At 31.8% G+C, this 22,316-nt stretch overlaps 1 protein-coding gene across 14 annotated transcripts in view; it reads left to right on the top strand.

Annotated features, from left to right (window-relative positions):
- Positions 1-22,316, top strand: part of LOC106868038 (serine/threonine-protein kinase 25) — a 151,497-nt gene that overhangs the window by 116,880 nt on the left and 12,301 nt on the right. For 7 of the 14 annotated variants that reach the window (XM_014913140.2, XM_014913138.2, XM_014913143.2 and 4 more), the window contains 5 exons: positions 7,055-7,212; positions 9,971-10,156; positions 11,465-11,610; positions 14,669-14,777; positions 18,468-18,506. In XM_014913140.2, the coding sequence (XP_014768626.1) occupies positions 7,055-7,212; positions 9,971-10,156; positions 11,465-11,610; positions 14,669-14,777; positions 18,468-18,506 (638 nt within the window). The remainder of the gene's footprint in view (positions 1-7,054; positions 7,213-9,970; positions 10,157-11,464; positions 11,611-14,668; positions 14,778-18,467; positions 18,507-22,316) is intronic. The other 7 variants (XM_014913142.2, XM_014913144.2, XM_052970742.1 and 4 more) reach the window with 1 other exon arrangement.

Here is a 22,316-nt window from a genome sequence, read left to right as displayed (position 1 = left end):
ATATTCTGTTGTCTTTCTTGTTCCATTTTCCACACCTTTACATTTTATACTAATATGTAAATGGCAATTAAAATACTTTCAATGTGTGAATGTTTTGGCTGTGTAGGAATTGATAAAATTTAAGTAAACCTCAAAATATTTTTTTTCGTTACTCTCATTATTATTGTTATTACCTAAGATGTAGAAGTAAAGATCTGTGTGTGTATATATCATCATTATATGTCTGTTTTTCAGCATGGGAAACGAACATTATCATCATATAATGTCCGTTTTCCATGCTGGCATGGGTTGGACGGTTTGACTGAGGACTGGCAAGCCAGGAGGCTGCACCAGGCTCCAATCTGATCTGGCATGGTTTCTCTGCTAGATGCCCTTCCTAACGTCAACCACTCTGAGAGTGTAGTGGGTGTTTTTTTACATGCCACCAGCACGGGAGCCAGTGGCTGGGGGGCTGGCATCGACCACATTCAGATGGTGCTTTTTACATGACAGACACACATATATATGTATGTATATCATCATTCAATGTCTGTCTTCTATGCAGGTATGTGTGCATGTGTGTGTGTGTATAATATATATATATATATATATATATATATATATATATATTCTAAATTACTACAATATGTACTTAGGAAAATAATTTTAAGTTGGATTTTTATTCAGTTATTGACATCTTTTGACATGTATTTTTACATTACTTAGAGAGAGAGAGTTGAAGATGTTTTAAACTATTATTTGAAATTTAAACTGTCTTGATATTTGCCAAGGACATGAAAAAGTCATTTTGTCTTTATTGATTTTTTCTTCTGGATATTTGCCAGAACTAATTTTGGAGACATTGCTGTTTGTAGTCAGCTTATCAAATTGAATATTTGCAGTAGATTTCAAATGTCTTTAAACAAACTGATCGTTTTTAAATGTTCTGCTCCCTCATGTTGTATTTAGGTAAAGTATTTGATTGCTGTGTAAAATCCAATTTATACAGATCTCTGTCTTTATAAAAAAAAGGATATATTATTTTGGTTTGTTTTAAATTTTGGAGAATATCTATCAAAACAGTTATTTTAAGCAATTAATAATTTAGTTTGTTTATGATATAAAACCTGCTTAGTTGTCCAAATTCTGAATTCAGAAATCTTTTAACTAATTCCTCTAATTCAAGGAGCTGTTGTTTTCCTTCTGAAAGTTGAATTTTTAATTTAACTTCTCTTGAGAGATGTTTTTAAAAAATTAATGTATTATTTTCTGTTCTATTTTTTGTTTTTGTTTTTTTTCTTCCTATTTGTGAATCTTCCTATAATTATTCTACAAAATAATAGCATTATTGTTGAATCATTCTTTTTATGCAATCAATCATATTGATCATATTGATCATCTGAATATATGGTAATGCATTCTAGACATGATATGTCTTGAGGAATTCTTATTTTTAACTACATCAACATTGTTTTGTCTACTACAAAGAGTAAAGATATTTCTAGAATTTCCATGTCAAAAACAAGTTTTTGTCCTTTTTCTATGCAGTGTTTTTATTTAAAGAAATTTGTTTTGTTTTTGATGAGACTAACTTTGAATTCTCTCTACTAGTTACTATTTTAGAAGGTTGGAATTATAAAGTTGCATGAATAAGTGATCTTGAAAAAAACTATAATTCATTTGCTGTTAAATGAAATCTACTTCAGTCTTTCCTACAGTAGCACCACTTTCCTGCTAACATTTTTTTTACATAATGTTTGTAGTTATGGTTCACAAAGTAGGTGTTCTACACATCTGGGTTCTCTGCAGCTGCTTCCCCAATCCCACCAAACACTTGCATCTTCTACTCAAATTATGTATTTATTCATATAAGATGATACCTTTAAATCTTATGATTTTATACTACTATTGTAAGTCCAGTTGTATAAAAATTGGATAGTATTTGTTCTTTGGATTCACACTAATTTTATCCTCTATATATTATTTTGTATGGTTGCAAACAAACTGCTTGGTTGTTGATACAATACCGTCAGACTTGGAAGTTACTCTAGAACTTGCTTTATTTCTTTAACCAACTTTAAAGTTTATGGTTTCAAAAATAATAAAATAGGCTGTTAAATTCTTTAAGGCAAACAAACAGGATTGATATCTATAATAAACTAATATAGGCTATTTGTTTATGTTAAGCTTTGTGGTTTCTAAAATGTGCAGTAAATTTAAGTGATAGTACAAGACTAATTTCCTTTTGTATATTTGTAGTGGTTATGTTTTCTGCTGCTGCTGCAATAAAGTGAAATATCTAAAGATGACTGTTTAGAACTAAATCAGTTCTAATATTTTAGAAGTGAATTAAAATTTCTAAAAAAATTTGAAACTATATCCATACACACTCACTGATAGTCCAACCTCATTAAAATGTAAGGAATGTTTTCCTTCAAAGTTACTCATCTATGTTGAACATGTTTTTTTATTTTAACTTCAAGAATCCATTGAGCATTGGTATTTATTTACGTCTGAGTTCAGTCCCACTGTGAAGCACTTTGGGCAGATGTCTTCTGCTATAACCCTGTGCTGGCCAAAGCCTTGTGATTGGATTTAATAGCTAGATACTGAAACACATTGTGTGTTAGTGTGTTCATGTTTATATCTCTTTGTGTGGATTTCGTACTCTGATTGTGAGCAGATATCATTATCATACAAGCAATGCTTTTCATTTGCAATCTTTCCTGAAAACCTCTCTGACCATTGTGCCATTCATGTTTGAAGAACTACAGGAATTATTATTTTTCTTGAAAACGGGTGAGGATTGGTGACAGGAAGATCATTTGGCTATTGAAAATCTATCTCAACAAATCTCATCTAAACCATGCAAGCATGGAAAAGTTGATGTTAAAATGATGATATTTATAAACTGTAGATAAAGAAAATGTTTGATAAATAGAGATTATGGAAAATTACATTTACAATGTAAAACTATTTAGAGGTGTTCTGCTAATCTGCTAATAATACTATGGTGTTACTTACTACCTGCTTCAAAGCTTATCAGGTTTATGTCACTAGATATACTACTATCAACTTCCTTGTATGTGTATTAGTTATTTTAGTTTTTATCTGTATTCTTGAAGATTTTATTCCGTTATTCATTCTTAGAAATGATTTATAATCAGATTATTTCCTTATGTAACATACACACATAATCCTGTGATGATAATACTGCCTGATGAAACATGATAAATCTCAATATCATATTTTATTTGTATATTTAAAAAAAACTCTTGTTGCCAAGAGTACAAAATATATAAAATCATGTATGCCTATGTACCTAACTTGTAGACTTTCAGATTTTTGCTTTGCCATGTTAAGAGAGGTGTGTTCAAATGATTCAAGTAGTAATTGATTCCACATTTAGGTACATTAAGAATTATACAGCAGTAAATTCAATGAAGGATTTGGATCTCATTTGGGCTTTCATTGAATAAGGTTCCATTTTCAACCATCTTCTTTTTTTCTATCTTGAAACCCTTGCGATATACTTCAGAGAGGATACTTCTAGAAGTTTCTAAACAGTTAATTTGAGCTATGATGTACAGGCAGGTGAAAATTAAGCATTATTTACTTGGTATACAGAATAGTTCATTTAAAAATTATCTCAAATTAAATAATCGATCTATTCATTTATAATATGTTCTGGCAGTTCTGAATGTGAATATTTGATTGCTTCTGCATGTTGTCATTGAAGTACACTTCTGTTCTTTAGACAATATGCATTCGTAATACATGCAATTCACCAGTGTAAGGGGAATTTAAGACACTGCAATGTTTTAACTTTTTGTGTGTGTCTCCTTTGTCACAGTTATCCCAGCAGACCAATGAATCTAGCAAGAGCATATAACATGAGCTCTTACTTAAATAAATCAACAAACAAATTATTTACTGATACTTGTCAAACAGATACTAATTCCTGGGGTGTGTGCAGAGCAGCAGGAATCCAAACAATAACATATCTATTCATTCTTAATATGTCCTGGCAGGTTCAAGCCTAATATCTGATTATTGTTGTTTTTCCTCATAGGAGAGCACTGCCTCTCTCCTTTGGGTGATATGTGTTCATAACATGTGTGATTCACCAATGTAAGAGGACTACACAGAAATAAATATTTTGGATTAATCTAGCTAATTACTTACCAGAGAAAGAATTGCAGTTGATAATCTGCAGACAATTCCAGACCACACAACCATTGAAATATGCACCTATATAATAGTAATGATTATGATAGCCAGTTGTTATGTTCAGAAGTAACTATTTAATTAGTGCCCAAAGTTTAGCAGTTAAATATCCTGTTTAGGTATTAAGTTCTTTCTATTTAATAGCTAAAAGAAATTCATCATGGTCTAAATTGTGTTTGGAACAATAAAGTACTAAACTAGATGCCAACCAATATTAGTGTCATTACTTTAGGATCAACTTTTCCATCCTGCATGAGTCAGACGGGTTTCTTTGGGGCAGATATTTTACAGCTTCATGCCATTCTTGTCACCAACCTTCACCTGTTTCCAAGTAAGGTAATATTTCCCCCATGGCTAGACATATGTTCACAGAAGATTGGAACTGAAGGATAGTGCTATTTGTTTACAAGTATTGCACAATGTCACAACAAGGAGACACTAACACACTCATGCACACATATATGCATGTATTTATATGATTAGCTTCTTTCAGTTTTCCTCTCTCAAATTCACTTGCCAAGCTTTGATCAGCTTAGAGCTATAGTAGAATGACACTTGCCCAAGGTACCATGTAGTGGGACTCAGAAGCATTAATAGAATAGAAGATAATAGATTTGAATGAACCATAGTACTTAGTAAAGTGGACCTATATACTATGTCATTTAGTTAGGCACTATTTCTCTCACAGTTTTACATCTAGCAGCATCTGTTCACAAGGTTTTGGTTAGCCTGAGGCTACAATAGAAAAAATCCATGGTGCTGTGCAGTGATATCAAATCCAGAGCCACATGACTAAAAAATGAACTTAACAACTTAACCAATGCTTAACCATTCTTTGTTACATATTTTAATTTTAAGTGGAAAATACTTTTGTGTACTTTAAATCTGAAAAGAAATTTTAACACTTTTGTTCCTATATTTTTGTTGAAATATGCTGCCTTAATGTTGAAAACAGTGCAGAATTTATTAAAAAAAACTTCGTCATTTTTAAACCAGTGTTTGGAATATAAATTAACATGAAATTCAATGGGAGGGTTTAATTTAGATCACTTTCAGATGGAGGTTCGTATCATAAAATCAAAGGTAGTCTCAGGTTGATTTGTATCAGAAGGGTTAAAAGAAATCCCTTTGTTAGTGTTAAATCTGTTTGGTTGAGAGTTTATTTTTTTCTAAATAAATTAACTGCTATCAGTCAAGTTATTATTGATTATTTGCCGCATCCCACTTGTCTCACATAACTCTTAATTTACTTTATGGCAGACTTGGCAAACCACTATTTAATCTTTTTAATTGTGATAAAAATTAAGACCTTCAGTATTAACAGATGAAATCTATAAGATCAATAGTTGTGAGTGGGCAAAGTGTTTTGTCCAGATGACTGCATAACTCCCAGCACATGATTAAGTTCTAGAGAAGCATTTGGTATGACAGTGTAGGCATTGAAAGTGGAACGGATTGGGTATTTTATCACTTATTTGGTGCCTGGATATTATAGACTCAAACCCTGCTGGGACCAACAATAGTTTTCATAACATGTCATTCAGTATATGCTTTTTTTTACTAATAAAGGCCTACTGGCTAAAAGGTTAGGATACCTTGCTAATGTAGATGTCTTTGTTGCTTGGTTTTGGATATTTTGAATAGCACATTGAACTTCTATTGCACTTACCTGGCTGCAGAGCCCCTAAAGAGAGAGAGAGATTTTATGGTGAAATATGATAGTTAACTGGAATTTGAGCTAACCATTCTATTATCTACAATGCTGAGGTGAATTCTCTCACATCAGAATAGAATGAAGTAGTTCTTATGACATGGAGATAGTAAATTGAATGTTTGAGAGTTACTCATAGAACCACACCTTTAAAGTTACCTTGTAACTTGCAAGGTAACCTCACTAGTGGTGTTACCACAAAAAACATCCAGTACTCTGAAGAAGTCGGTATTATTGATATTAGGAAATATCCTGCTATAGAAGCAGACACTGGAGCATGATGTTGCTTGCCAATTTGTCAGATCCTGTCAAACCATTCTACCTATACCTGCATGGAGAACAGACATTATATGATGATGATTTTGTAGTAGAAATACAGTGTTATAAATGCTAGGTTCATTTTGAATGTTCTATAGTTGTGGATACTGTGCCCAGCTCTTTTTCCTAAGTTAATGTTTTGAGATTTAACTCTACTTGCTTAATCTATCATATTTTAAAGAATTATTTGTAATTCAACACTTATGTTTCTAGATAAAGTGTATCATACTGCTTATTTGAAGCATATTTGGAAAGGTCATCCAATTGTTATAGTGAAATATTTTATATGCAATTATCCTAATTTGCAGAACCATCCATTTATGCAAGTTTAAATAAAATGATATATAATTCATTAAAACAAAAGTGATCAATTGATTACAAAATGGAATAAAGATAATAGAATCTAAATTATTTCTTTAAATCATTTGTTCTTATATTCCAGTATATGTTTACTACTCTTTTCTACTTTTAGCTAACTTAGGGGGTTTATTTTCATATATCCTTTAATCCTTTTCTTTCTATATTTCTGTTGAAATACACTGCCTTTGTTTCTATGAATTTAGCAAATGATAAAGAATTTTGTAAAATAATTTTTAAGCTGGTGTTTTGGAACATAAATTAGCATAAGCCTTTAATAGAAGTTTGTAATTTAGATCACTTTAGAAGAGAAAGTTTGTATCAGAGAACCAGGGTCAGTCTTGGGTAGGCTGCTATCAAAAATATTAAAAGGAAATTTCTTGTTTCATACAGATTACAAACTAGTCCTTTCAGAAAAAAGATTTTCATCAATCTTTGTTTCTTTTCTTTCTTTTATTTCAGCTGCAAATGTATTATTATCTGAAATGGGAGATGTGAAACTTGCAGATTTCGGTGTAGCAGGACAGTTGACAAATACTACTAATTTTAGACATACTTTTGTTGGCACTCCTTTTTGGATGGCCCCAGAAGTCATCAAACAATCTGCTTATGATACAAAGGTTTGTACAACAGATGCACACATACATATATATATATGTAATATTCAATTTTTAAAGAAAATATTATGCCTGGGCTTTAAAAGATGTTAGATTTCATTTTTCTTTACTTCTTATGCTTTTTAATTTTTCCTTTGACCTACATTTAATATCCTTTATGTACTGAGGTGGAGTTATTTATATATGTGAAAGTATTTAATATACAGAGTTTGTAATTATCTTTTTAAGAAAAGTATTCATTTCAGTTTTTATGTGCAAAAGTTTCTTATGAAAAACCATTGAATATAATAGAACAGTTCCCAGCCAGTTGTGATTATTTGAAAGAATGACTTGGTTTTTGCACCCATGTTCCTTTAGCTCTTTTATGTCGTTATACCTTTCCTGCACAATGTTGTTTAGCTCTTAAATATAATCTCAAGTAATTTGTGTTGATTGTATTTTTAAAGGAAGTCTTCCTTTTTATATGTACTGTCATGTGTAGTGTTTGCCTATTTCATATAATTCCTACTTTAAAACATTTTTTTTTTGAAAATATTTTGTATGCAATGTTGCAGACAGCATATATTAACACTCTAGTTTTCCATCCTCTACCTTTAAGGATCTCTGCTTTTCTCGACATCTAACTAGTTACCACTCACCTTTAAACCGATTCATAGCATTTGCCTCTTCTAACTCCCAATTGTTTCTACCCTTGCAGCTTTATTTTAAATGGAGTAAGATCCAGAATCCAAGGAAACAGGATTGAAACACTTGTCCTTTTCCCCTTGAATTCATCTCACTGTCAATATTTTTTTTACACCCATGTTTTCCAATGCTGGCTTGTGGTTAAATGAGACTTTTCAGGCATTATTTTATGACTAGAAGCCCCTTTCAGTCACTTCTGACAGTATGTAGTATGTCTGTTTAAAAACTGGGTTGATCCCATGCATTTACGATAGAACCTATTGAACTGAACTAGGACTAAGAGTTGGGGATAGAAAGAAAAATATTTCTGTGAAAAGGAAATCTATTCCATGAATAGAGATGAAATTAATATATTTTCCTTCTTCATTATTGTCATATTTAAGATATTTGAATAAAAATTGATAGGCAAATGAGGTCTCTACTTTTATTTCTGATATTAAATTCATTTAAATATTTGTAGTTTGTATCCTAGTTTATTAAACAGTAAACAAAGCTGTTCGTTATTTTCTTTTACAGAAATTAGTTAATGAATCGCTTAAAGTCTTTTAATAAAAAAGTAATTCAATAATCCTGTTAAAATTACAAAATTTTAAGGAAAAATATTTGATCACCAATTTAAAGGCTCCATTAACAAGATTAAATAAATGCTTAAGAATAAAAAAAAGAAAAGAAAGAAAATGAACAGATTAAAGTATGCACTGTTGATAGTTCAATCATTTTAATATGGTGTGCTATGAAATGTGATAATGTAATTACCAAAATCTCAAATGGTTGGCACTGCTGTTCAGTTTTAGCTTTGCTTTGTCTTTAATCATTTTTATCATTGTTTTTATGTCTGTTTTTGCACACTAAAATGACTTAGACAAGAGATATTAAGGCAGCTTTCCTATGGCTAAATACTCATCTTCTGTCCTCTGTCCTTACTTGATTCCCCAAGTAAGGTATTCTTTTTATTTCACTGGTTCTCTCAGGGACCTTTCTTTACTTGATAGGTGCAAACATGGCCGTGTAGTTAAGAAGTTTGCTTTCCTACAGAATACTTTTCTGGTTCTATTACATAACACCATGGGCAAGTGTCTTGTATTGCAGCCTTGGGCCGACCAAAGTCTTGCGAATGAATTTGATTGATGAAAACTGAAAGAAGTTCATTGTATGTGTGTGTCATCATCATCATCACCATCGTTTAACGTCCGCTTTCCATGCTAGCATGGGTTGGACGATTTGACTGAGGACTGGTGAACCAGATGGCTACACCAGGCTCTAATCTGATTTGGCAGGGTTTCTTCAGCTGGATGCCCTTCCTAACATCAACCACTCCGAGAGTGTAGTGGGTGCTTTTACGTGCCACCAGCACAAAGGCCAGTCAGGCGGTACTGGCAACGGCCACGCTCATGAATGTTAAAATAATGAAGAATGATGAGAATCTTAACTATGTCACTGTTTTTGCTCAGTGGCAATGAAGAACATGGGCTCAACATTTGCATACACACACACACATACAGACATACATTAAATTGGAATTATTATTTTAAAGCTTGCTTAGAACTAGCAATGGAACGTTTACTGATGGGGTGGGAGATTAGATACTGAGAATAGTTGAATTTATTGTAAAATTTGCCTCGAATCTTATTGACTTCAGGTGAATAAGCAGTCAGATAAAACTTAAAAGTCCCAGTTGACACAACTTGTATCTCGTGTGTGTGTGTGTGTATGCATACACACATGCAACGTGCTTTTGTGCAGTTTGTGTCTATCAATTCCGCTCACAAGGCAGTGGTCAGCCAAAGGCTGTATCCCATGCAGTGGCGTCTAAACAACCTGATTGTGAAGAGAACTTTGTTACCTCACAGCCATACATGCACACCTGTGCTAGTTTTACCTATTCATTTTTAAAGGTGTTTATCACATACTTATGTGTACTAGAAATAAAATTGTTTTTGCCAAGGTAGGGCAATAAGATACTAGAGTAAAATTTTGTCTCGCCACCGAGTGAGATTAATCTAAATTCATCAATATCTGCTGCATTTATTAATTGCAATATTGTTATATCTTTATTTGTTTTTGTATTTCCCTTTAGGCTGATATCTGGAGTTTAGGTATTACTGCTATTGAATTGGCAAAAGGTGAACCTCCTAATTCTGATATGCATCCTATGCGAGTGCTCTTCCTTATTCCTAAAAATAATCCTCCTCAATTGTATGGTAATTACAGTAAATCTTTTAAAGATTTTGTGGAGCTCTGCTTGAATAAAGAACCTGAAAATGTAAGTATTTATGATGTTCTGCATATGTGTGTCTTTCCAATATTTTTAACATTTCAACCTGTAGATATTTATATAAGAAATACTAAAGTAATATATATTATTCACTGTGAAATAAAGTAGAGAGACTAATTAATGCTTTGTACATCACCCTTTATTAAAGGCAAAATTGGGAGATATATACAGCTTTCTTTCTTATAACTTCTCCTTCAACATAGTGTTAGATCCAAAATAATAGTCTATCCTTAACAGTAAGATTCTTTACATGAGCACACAGAAAGTATCAGTATGTTTTCATTGAAATGGTGTCAAAATAAGTTGCAGAATCTATTTGCTGATGCACTGGTGCCCCATACCATCTGTCATATATATATATATATATATATATATATATATATATCATTCTTGAGGGTGGGGATTGAACCTGTATCTGATTAATATGTTAAGTTCATTATGATCATGTAGCTAACTTTTTATCAACAGAGGCATGGATTTATTTTCTTAACCACAAGCATCTGTTTTAGTAGAATGCAAATATATACATAATTGTACAAACTAAAGCATTTGAAGCTTATAATTATAATCAAATTTAACTTTGTGCTTTTTGATAGTAGTAAAATATTAGATGGATTATAAATAGTGATTGGAGATTTTTTTTCTCATCCATTCTTCTTTTGATTTGCTGATCACGTACAATGTCTTCTCTGTGTAGCCTATTTTCCACAAGTATCTTATGGCTTGAAGAGAGTGAATGTTTTGGTAGGCCTTATCTGCAAGGTTTACTCTTCATGATGTCACTTGGATGCATCAATTCACTTATGAGCCCTCAATCCATACTATTTTTTTCTCCTCTTCTTTGCAGCAGAACCACTTAATGCCAGGGCTGTCCCTAGTTTTGTAGTTCAACCTACATTCTTCTCAACAGCTATTAAACATTGTCAGTATATTTACTTAGTCTAATACAAAGCACATAATTCTGCTATATCAGTCAACATTACTTGAAATAGGTTCTTCCCTACTTAGTTGAAAGGTACATACTAGAAGAAAAGTTCATTTGTGAACAATTAAATGTCTGAATTTGTAACAAACCACTCCTTACTCAACAAGGAAAATAACATGAGAAGAATAAATACATTGTTCTTTATTTATTATTTAAGAAAGAGAAAGAAAAAGAAAATATCAGCAAATTATGATTACATTTCTTTTCTTGTTTTTGTTTATTTTTCATTTTAAGTCCCCCAAAATAAAAGAAAAAATATGCGAATATATGTTCAAAGTAAATAATGTATCTAATACAATATGTTACTTCAGAGGCCAACTGCTAAAGAATTATTGAAAACACCATTTATTAAGAAAGCCAAGAAAACAGCATATTTGCATGATTTGATTGAACGTTACAAGAAATGGAAGCTCTCAGGTGGACAACAGGATTCTTCAAGTAGTGATGAAAATGAAGAGTAAGTATTATTATTATTATTATCATTATTTGTTAAGTAATGTTGTACCATGTATTTTCTGTTGAAATTATGTTTGTTCATCTTTATGTATCCTTTATATTTGTTTGATTAATTGAAGATTTAGGTAAGACTAAACGTAACAATACATTTGTGTATTTAAACTCGGTGTTTTCATAGACAAAGAGGTCACAAGAAAGAAAGCAAGTGCTAGGTGTGCAATATTTATTCATTTATTCATTTCAATGAAGTTTGTATTTTAATGATCTTTCAGTTTCTTAGGAACCAAGTTACATTGGTTTACATAAAATCATCATCATCACTTCAATGTCCACTTTTCCATGCTTGCATGGTGTGGACAGAATTCACTGAGACAGATTTTCTATAGCTGAAAGAGCATTAAAATACAAACCTTAGGCAAGTGTCTTTTGTTGTACCCCGCTGTCCCTCCCCAGGGCCCAACTGAATTGTTGAGTAGATTTGGTAGATGAAAACGGGAAGAAGCTGTTTGTGTATGTGTGCATTCTTGTCTTGATATCATGCAATAGATATAAATGTAATGCTACTGTCTTAGAAGCAATGTCTCTTGTTTCCAGTCTTCCATGAAAATATCTGGCCAGTGAGGAAATATTACTTTATTTTGAAAGAGGTGAAGGGTGGAGATGAAAGGCTGTAGAAAATCTGTAGAAAATTTGCCTTGATGAATTCTGTCTGACCCATGTAAGGGTGGAAAAGTGGTTATTAAAAATGATAATGATGATGATTTCTGTATAGTTAGTCAAGAAAAGGCTACGACTGGTTAAGACTATTTAAACTAAGCAAGCATTGAAAAACCTGGTGTTAGAGCCATTAGTTACATAGTATTAGCAATTAGAAAAGTGTTACCTTTTGGGTATGTGTCATTAAACTAGAGCTTTACTCCATACTTTCTAATGTCATTTTGGTACTCTTAGCTTTCACAGTGATAAGCTTCAAAATGCCAGAAAGTCACAGAATCATATATAATTGGCTGTAAAACCAGTGTCTTCTAAAAGAAAAAAGAGAGAAAAAAAATAAATCAAAACAAAAAAAAAATCCAAAAACAATTACTGCTTGACTGATTATTGAGTCACCCTTTTAACACATACAATGTTATGGTATGTTATTAGTACAACAGACTATGCTTGACATTCCATTTAAATAGTAACTTGCAATAGTGAGATGTTAGATTGTGAAATGAATACGGAAGTTTTTATTTCTGTTGTTTTTATAAATCAGAAGATGGTAACACTAATAAAGTGAGTTGTAGTGATATAAGCATTATATGGTGTAGAACCTCTTATGTTAATTTTTGTTCTCTTTTCTCCCCCTCTTCCTCCCTGCTCATATATAAGTGACATCAGTATTTTATGTCTGCTTTCCATGCTGGTATGGGTTGGACAGATTGTTGTGTTTTGAGTTATCTGTTATTTAGAGTTACTAAAGCTACACAGGCCGTAAAACAGTTTGCTTTTATGTTTAGTTTCTCTGGTTGGATGCTGTTACAGAGTACATTTTATTGTGGTACCAACAATAGGGAATTTGTCATGTCCTCAGCAAGACTGACAGGTCCTATTGATACTACATTGGCTGTGCCTGTTCACCAACCGATTTACAGAGAGAACAGGGTGCATTTTATCATGGCACCAATGAGGTTACCTTGTACCTCATAAGACGAAAGAATTCTAACCGTACTGTTATCTTTGTTCTTTCAAAACTGTGCAATTAAGAGGGTGATTAGAAGATAGAGTGTGTGGAGAAAATAAACTAGAATGAAAAGGTGGAAGAGTAATGGGGCTTATGCAATGATGACAGTTACATAGAACTGGCACTCTGTCAGTTATGAAGACCAAAGCTCCATTCGATCTGATCAACAGAATGGTCTGCTCATGAAAATAGCATGCAAGTGGCTGAACACCCCACAGACACACGTACCCTTAATGTTTACACACACAGGTGATAGGTTCCACAGTTTCTGTCTACCAATTCCACTCAAGAGGCATTGGTCAGCCTAAAGATGTAGTTTTAAAAGACCCTTGCTCAAGGTGTCTAGCAGTGAGACTGCACCTATACCAAATGGTTGTGAATTTCATAATTACATGGTCATGACTGTATCTATATATATATATATATATATATATATATATATATATATATATATATATATCGTATGTGTAATCATATATGCTTGAGTGCACAAACCATATGAAACTTAGGTTAGAGGTAAGGCATTTGGATACAAGGACTAAAGGGAGAAATGGCTAAAGTTTGTATAATTAATATATGGACAGAATAAATTAATTAAAATCTTTTGAAAACATGCAAGCAAGGAGAAATTATCAAGTACAGTGAATCAGTAATTGATTTTGAGAAGTCACTGGTTTTACAGCCATTTATAATTCATCTGGCAAGTTTGACAGTTGGAATCTGTCTGTGTGTGAGTGTGTATAAAGTATGTGTATTTGTATATGATCCATCATCATCATTGTTTAGTATTCACTTTTCCATGCTTGCATGGGTCAGCTACAATTTTTTGACTCATATTTTCTACATTTGGATAGCCTTCCTGTTACCAATTCTCTCTTGTTTCCAAGCAAGTGTTATATATATATATATATATATATATATATGTCCGCTTTCTATGCTGGCATGGGTTGGAGAGTTTGACTGAGGACTGGCAAGCTAGGAGGCTGCACCAGGCTCCAATCTGATTTGGCAAGGTTTCTACAGTTTGATGCCCTTCCTAATGCCAACCACTCCAAGAGTGTACTGAGTACTTTTACTATTCTGTGGTTTTCTTAACTAACCTGACTTTGTAATGCCATCTCTATGGAAAAAGGGTGCTTTTGAGATTCTTAGTCCTGATAATCATATATGATATTTATACTTTGTCTATAACTTATTTGTCTGTGTCTAAAATTATTTCTTAATATGCCTTATTTGACCTATCAAGTTAAATTTTAGTTAAATTTATACTATTTGATGTGGTTACTTTCAAAACTGTTAGTGTCAAATTAAATGAATATTTTCTTTTTCTTTCTAGTTCTGATATTGAAAATGAACATTGGAACGATGATTGGATAATGACCCGAAGGTCTTGTGATCCTAAAAACGGCGATGGAGCCAATGCATTAAAAGCCACAGACTCAAAGGTTTGTAAATAAACATTAAAAAAAATTCTTTAGATTAACAGTTTGCCTTCACCATAGTGAAGTTGTTTCAAGGCAAGTCTCACAGAAATTTCATCATCATCATCAGTCTACACTTCTGCTTTTGATATTATTCCAATAATTCTGGATATCTTCTTTACTTCTTATTTAGTATTTATTTAATTAAACGGGTTTGTGGAATATAAGTTTAGTATCATCTATATACTTTAGCTGTTCGATCAGATTTGTAAAAGACTGCCACATGAAAACTTATGTACTTTTCTTAGTAGTTTCTTCCCTTTTATTCTTACCCTATTCTTTTGCTCTTTGTCAAATGACTGATTTTAGTCTCTGCTTCTTCTGAGCTGATTCACTCTTTAAGAAGATTGTCATCACCTTTTGTGAGGAGGTTAAATGAACTTTCTTCCCAGTTACAGTTTTCCATTATCAACAAATGATGTTTAGATGCTCTTGATATTACATTTTGTGTTTCTGTCACCTGTAACTTAAAAACAAACAAACAAAAAGACAAGTTCCAGTTTTAGGTCAAGTAGATTATTTCTAGGTACATGTTACCCCACCAAATTATTCACCACTGAATAAATGTCATGTTTGTACTTGGACAGTTGAAGTTATTGATATCGACAGTGATTAGTATCACATACTTACACAGCATGACCTTACCGTTCTTCCTTTTTTTTTTTAACTATTAAAGCACTCGGCTTCTTAGTCACTTACTTTACCTTCGATATCAGTTGGGTGTGTGCTTTACAGCTCTTTCAGCATTTCATGCTTGATTACTTTTATGAAGGCGAAGTTGTAAAATATCAGACATATTGATATTATTTTAAGAAATTCTCTAAAAGTGGTAACCAAAAAGATAGGTCAATTTAGTTCATTACTTTCTACTTATGTTGTCATGTCAATTTTATCATGATATCACATAACAAGGTGACCAAAGCTTTGAGTCGATTTGACAGACAGAAACTCAGAGCCCATAATATGTATGTATGTGTGTGTGTGTATATATATATATATATATATGTAGGCAGAAGTTACTGCCGTGTGTGTATATGTCTGTGTATGTGCTTGTGCCTTTCTCCCAGAGAGAGAGAGAGGGAGGGATATATATATATATATATATATATATATATATATATATATATATATATACACATACTTATACATATGTATATATGACTGTGTGTATATGCGGCTATTTGGTTAAAATTTGCTTCCCAACCACATAGTTTCAGGTTCAGTCTGACTACATGGCACCTGGGTAGGTGTCTTCTACTGCAGCTACGTGTGTGTGTGTGTGTGTGTGATTGTTTTCGCATTTGTTGAGAGCTGTAAACAAGTCACACAAGTATGGTTGTGTGGTTCACTGCATTTACGATGGCAAGAGTTGCAATGATTGGCCTGTTGGGTTCCTGTAACCAACAATATTGTTGTTTACAAATATCAATATAAAATAGAGATATATAATAGCATGCTTTATTAAGCAGTACCTCATTGATTGGGTGTGGTTTAATGGTGAAGGCTTGCTATTATTTACAGTAGGTCAAGCAATGACATGAAAGCTTCAATGTTGGCTCATGTTTGCACTTGGAAAATGGGTTGGAGTAATTGTCTAATATTTTCAGCTATTTGAATCCAATCTACCTGTAAGTTAATTGACCCATCCTGTATATATGCATGTATACATACATATCTGATACAAGCATAGAAGTTTATCAAATTTAATTTAGTAGTATATCATTTATCTCTCTCACAAGTTATAGTGATGTTTTTAATCTCTATATGATGATTTGATATGCTGAGAAACTCTTGAGTTGTAATACGGACATATATATCTATATGGAATTTTGTTATTGTTGTCTTGTTTCGTATACTATCAGGGTTTTCTTGTAATGGTTATCTTGTGCTAATGTTTCAAAAATACCTTTGAGAACTTAGTTTGATCCACCCTCATCTATCTATCTATCCCACATATGGGCTTCACCAGCCAATTTCTTAAGCTGTCAAATGAGACAAAGCCTCTTTTTTCTTTGAAACCTCAACTACTTCAGCCATGGTGTTGTACCACTAAGTAAGATACATCACTCTTTTTGTCAGAGTTTGACTTGTAAAAAAAAAAAAAAAAAAAAATGCATTTCATTCTGGTATTAAGAACATTTTGCCATTTGAAGAATTATCCTACAGAAACCATTCAACCCTTCCTCACATGGTGAAATTGATGTAGAGTAGGAAAATATGTATCTTTTTGAAAACCATTCAACCTTATGATTAGTTTTGTGCAGTGATTATTTTCCAGACCTATGCAGCACTCAATTTTTATCAAATTTTTTTCCCCAGTACTATTAGTAGCATATCTGGCAATATTGTCTTTTTTCTTTAAATAAACTGAAAAAAAATATATAGAAATTAAATTGAGAAATTGAAATTTCAATAGGTTGTTACATAGGTCAAAGTGTGTTGCTTAAATATCATAGTCAGTTGAAAGGTGACGAGTTGGCAGAATCGTTACTGTGCTGGACAAAATGCAGCATTTTGTCTGTCTTGTTCTGAGTTCAAATTCTACCAAGGTTGACTTTGCCTTTCATCCTTTTGTGCTCAATAAAACAAGTACCAGTTGAGCACTGTGGTCAATGTAATCATCTTACACACTTCCCCAAAGCTGCTGGCCATGTGCCAAAATTTGAAATCCATATTTATAGTAAATTGAGTTTATTTTTTTCTTCTATAGCATTTCATTAATTTGTAATCTAAAGCAGTATGTGTGGATCATTCTCATCATCATCATTTAATGCTCATATTCTATGCTAGCATGGATTAGACAGTGCAACAGGATCTGACTAGCCTGACAGCTGCATTAGTCTCCAATGTCTGCCTTGGTAAGGTTTCTACACCTAGATACCCTTCCCAATGCCAACCTCCTTTACAGAATATACTGGGTGCTTTTCTTGTGGCACCAGCATGAGTAACTCATAAGACAAGATCCCTTGACTGAGTGGGATGCAGTATTGAGGGCAGTGGCTTTGCGTCCAGTGTTGAGAGTTTAAAGTGTGAAAGAGGAACAGTAACACATGTCTTGCTGTAGAAGAGGTTCATGGCTATTCCTGCAGAAAAATGAGAAATGATGGTAGAGATGAGGTATCAAGGCCTTCCCTCAAGGTACCAGAAGGTGGCATGAAAGAGAAGAGGGGCAGAGAATTAAGCATGACTGGGTGGATAGGTAGTTAGGTTTGCAAAATATAAAAAAAGGAGTAACAGATGGCAAGAGATGAGGACAGGAGTGAAAACTGAATGGAGGTGTGGGCAATGGTGTATCTCAGTATGGGGAAAGATGAGGAAAATAGGAGTGAAACATGGAGCAGAAGGCAGTACGTGGTAATACATATACATACACACATATATGAGAGAGAGTTCCCTAGGTGTTTGTGGCATGAAGGGCATCCAGCTCTGAAGCATGCGTCTAACATATATTAGGATGGAAAACATAAAAATGAATGAATGTATATATCCAGGATAATGAAGGATGATTTTTATGTTAGTAATAATAATACATATTTTAATTTTTATTTTATCCACCTTGGACTTTTTTTTTTCTTCATTGCATGATATTAGTACACTGATATTTTATGGTTTTATTTACTATTCTGAATATATATTTTTGGTCCTTATGTACAGAAAGAGTCCCCAGTTCTTGTACCTAAAAATGGAGATGTTGTGAGTTATTTAGCATTTTACTAATACCAACAAAGCTTTTAGCTTATTCCTTAAAAAGCTTATAAAACATTAATTTTTGCCTCTTTATCTTTTTTACCAACGATTTCTTATCTTCCCCAAATACTACTTTTGGGTACCTTATTCTATTTATGTGTATATATACATGTGCGTGTGTGTTCTGTTAGAATGTCTAGGAATTTTACAACTTAATTTCACTAAATTTTAAATTTATTGAAAGTGTTCAAAATGTCTTTCTTGACATTTTTTGTATTTAAATTTTTTTCTCTTTTTAGATTTATCTTTTAATCTAATCTAAGAAAATAAATTATATAATCTGAAAGGCTTAATCTTATAAGTTAACTGAATCATAGTAGTTTAATTATGCAATTAAAATTAATCTCTAGAACTGAATATAAGGCATACTAAATGTTGATTATAAATACAACAGGTGTATGGAAGAGAATTAAGGAAATGTGTATCTTGTGAGTCCCTATTAGGAACTCTTTCTGAGTTGTTCTCTTTCATGTGTCCTTTGTATTTGTAACCACTTTCAGTGCAAAGTTATTTATAATTTCACTGTTTTAACTATTTTTACTTACAAAGACATTGTTCTGGTTGTTCTAATTTAATAAAGTTAAGAGCAACAATTTGAAACAATTTGAAGTTTAAATACAGTTGTATGAGGTGCTTGACTGCAAATATTACTTCCGACTTTCTTTCTAAAAATCATTTCATTGCTTTTTGCAATGATTTATTTATTTATTATTATTATTTTTTTTTTCTGTTACACTACTTCAATATTTCTGATTAATATATCAAAGTTGCTGTAAAAAAAACAAAGATTACAAGCATATTAATTTGGTTATTCTAACCATTTATTTTTTAACATGCTGGATTTGTTAACGCTGCCAGTGTTTTTTTCTCTTTTCTTGTTTATTCCTACACAATGCTACAAAGTCAAGTCACTTAATAAAACTAAGTCATTCCACATTTTGTAAAAAGAAAGCTTTCATAGCTTCCTTAATAAAACATTTTCTGTAGTTAATTGTATTTAAAGCATTCACAACTCATTTACTAGATTTACTTTCTATTTTATTTTAGTCTAGTTTGAGTGTGTTATTTACCATTTCATGTTTGTTTTCTGGTATTTGGTGCTGATGCTTTACAAATATTGTTATACACTTGCTAATTTAACTAAATTCCATTACTTAACTAACACAGTTTTTTTTTATATGATTTTCCCTTGCTTTTTGCAATGATTTATTTATTTATTATTATTATTTTTTTTTTCTGTTACACTACTTCAATATTTCTGATTAATATATCTTAAATTATCAGTAACAAAAATTGGTCAGCTTTTTAGTTTCCTGCTGGTATGACTATTGTTAAGCATCTAGAAACACAGCTATTTCTACAGGAAATGGCCTGTGTAACAAACAGTGTGTTGAATTTTAGATTGATACATAATGATTATAATCTGTTCCACTTAGAATATAATTAAACGCTTTAGTTTTTAAATGTTTCTTTTAGTATTGCTTAGCTTCCTTTACTGGTTAATTTCCTTCAAGTTATTTTATGTTTGGTTTGTGTGGTATCCTACGATTTCTTTCTTTTTGCTCATCTCCTTCAATGTCCTTTTCTTAATGATTCATCAGTGCTATTTAACATATTGCTAATGTTGTTTGTTAACATTTGGTAACGGATATAAATTTGTGCTTTACTCATCTATCTAAACTTTCTATAGCCCTTTTGTTTTTACATATTGACCTCCCATCAAATGCTTAGATGTTCATACAATTTATTTTTCATGGATGCATTAGATTTTCTGGTGTTGTTTATTAATATCCAATTAATTCTCTTTTTCTGATTTTATTTTTTGTCTAAGAAATTCTCTGTCTTAAAAACATTAACGTTTGCCAATTATTTTAAGTTACATTTTAATAGGGTGGCAGAATTACATACATACACATGTACATAATAGTAACAAGATTTGAAAGCTATTTTTTGATAGATGTATTAAAAGATTTTTTATCACTAGTACTTAGTAAGAAGTAATGGGTAAGAAAAGAATTGCAGAAAAAGATTTCATTTTAGAGATAATAAACTCCTCCATCACCACACAAAAAAAAAAAAAGTATCTCAGTTACATTCCATTATTATATGACTTGTCATTATTAAATTTGAGTATCTTCAAACTTAAAATAGTACACTTCATTGTTGAGTGGATGGTGTTAAGAAGGGCAGCTAGCTCCAATATTCAAACATATTTGTGTAAGCATCTGACTCATACTTCAACAGAAGCACAGGGATATTCTTCATATATAATCATTTTTAATCAGTCACACCGAATGAAATAATATCTCTAGTTTTATGATTTTATTTTGTTTTAAGATAGAGGTTTAATATGAAATTATATAATCAGTAAAATATGTATCTACCAAACAGTTTCCATGATACAAAGAAAACATGCTTTCAGTTTATTTATGATATCACATTGTTGATAATTTATCAAACGAAATCAATATAAACACAATATATTTTGTATGTAGAAAAGCCATTTTAAGTCATTGATGTATTGGAAATCCTGCTTTTGAAGAGACATAATTTTGGAGTTGATGAGATGATTTTAAACAGGGTATTTAGCTGTTTAAAGAGGTATTGGAACTGATATCAATGTAATTTTCTTCTCTGATTTTTGAAGAAAAGGGAATGAGACAACAAATAACATATAATGTAGTTTTCCTAAATGTGACAAAATGTCTTAAATTTATCTTTGATTTATATAATTTATAAAATATAAATATAAATATATTTGGATATGACTTGGAATTGATACTATAGACTTAAGAATTGTAAAAATGTATTTCTAATAAATAAATCTAGATCTGTAATGCCTATGTTCTAAGGTTTACAAATAAACTATCTGAACCAGAAAGAGCAACATGCACCTCACTGGGATTAAGTAAAATGGTCCCCATCTCTCACATATATATAATGCCGGTCAGTCTACAAGAGTTCAAAGTAACTTCTAGTAGTAGTGCTGGGATTATCTAGTATATTTTGTAAAGTGGTTGATGTTCACTGAAAAATGCTCTGCAATAATTAATATTTACTGTAATGAATATTTTCCTTAGATGCTCTTTGAGTAAGCTGTTTGTCAGCTGAGTCAGTGTTTTTTTTTTACTGCATTAATCACTAGAGTATTTGCTAACTTAAAAATTTAGAACACACTGTTCCAAATGAATATATTACTACGATTGTCACAGTGATATTAATACACTAGTGTTATCTATTATATGACACCTAACTTTGGAAATATACTTTTATCATCATGGGTAATAGCAGGAAATATGATGTGCATACAATAATTATAATTTAACTTTTATCAAATTATTCCTGGTGGCAAAAGTATACTTACAAAGTTACCTTCATATGATTAGTAACACTAGTGAAAAATATAATCTGATTTGGCATTGTATTGTCTTATCCTTTTTCATTGTGTCTGAGTAAATTAAAATATTAATCACAATATCTGCAGCAATAAATATTCTGATCAGTTATTGCTACATGTTAGATGCTGTTTTTGGCTTACTTATGGCAATTGGCATGGCATTAATGTTTTGTCATGTGTAAAACATTGGTTTTCTCCAAGTTTACATGTAATTCACATCTTGATAAACAGCTCACTGTTTTATCCATATTGTTACTTTCATAGGTAGGGAAAACATTTTGTGCTGTTATTTCTTTATCATATATTGTTTCTCTTGTTTATTTTTGTTTGTTTTTTAATGGAAATTATGTTTGTGATAT

This window comes from Octopus bimaculoides, chromosome 9, assembly GCF_001194135.2.
Source record: "Octopus bimaculoides isolate UCB-OBI-ISO-001 chromosome 9, ASM119413v2, whole genome shotgun sequence".
Taxonomy (NCBI): Eukaryota; Metazoa; Mollusca; class Cephalopoda; order Octopoda; family Octopodidae; genus Octopus; species Octopus bimaculoides.
This window is presented reverse-complemented; position numbering and strand designations above follow the sequence as displayed.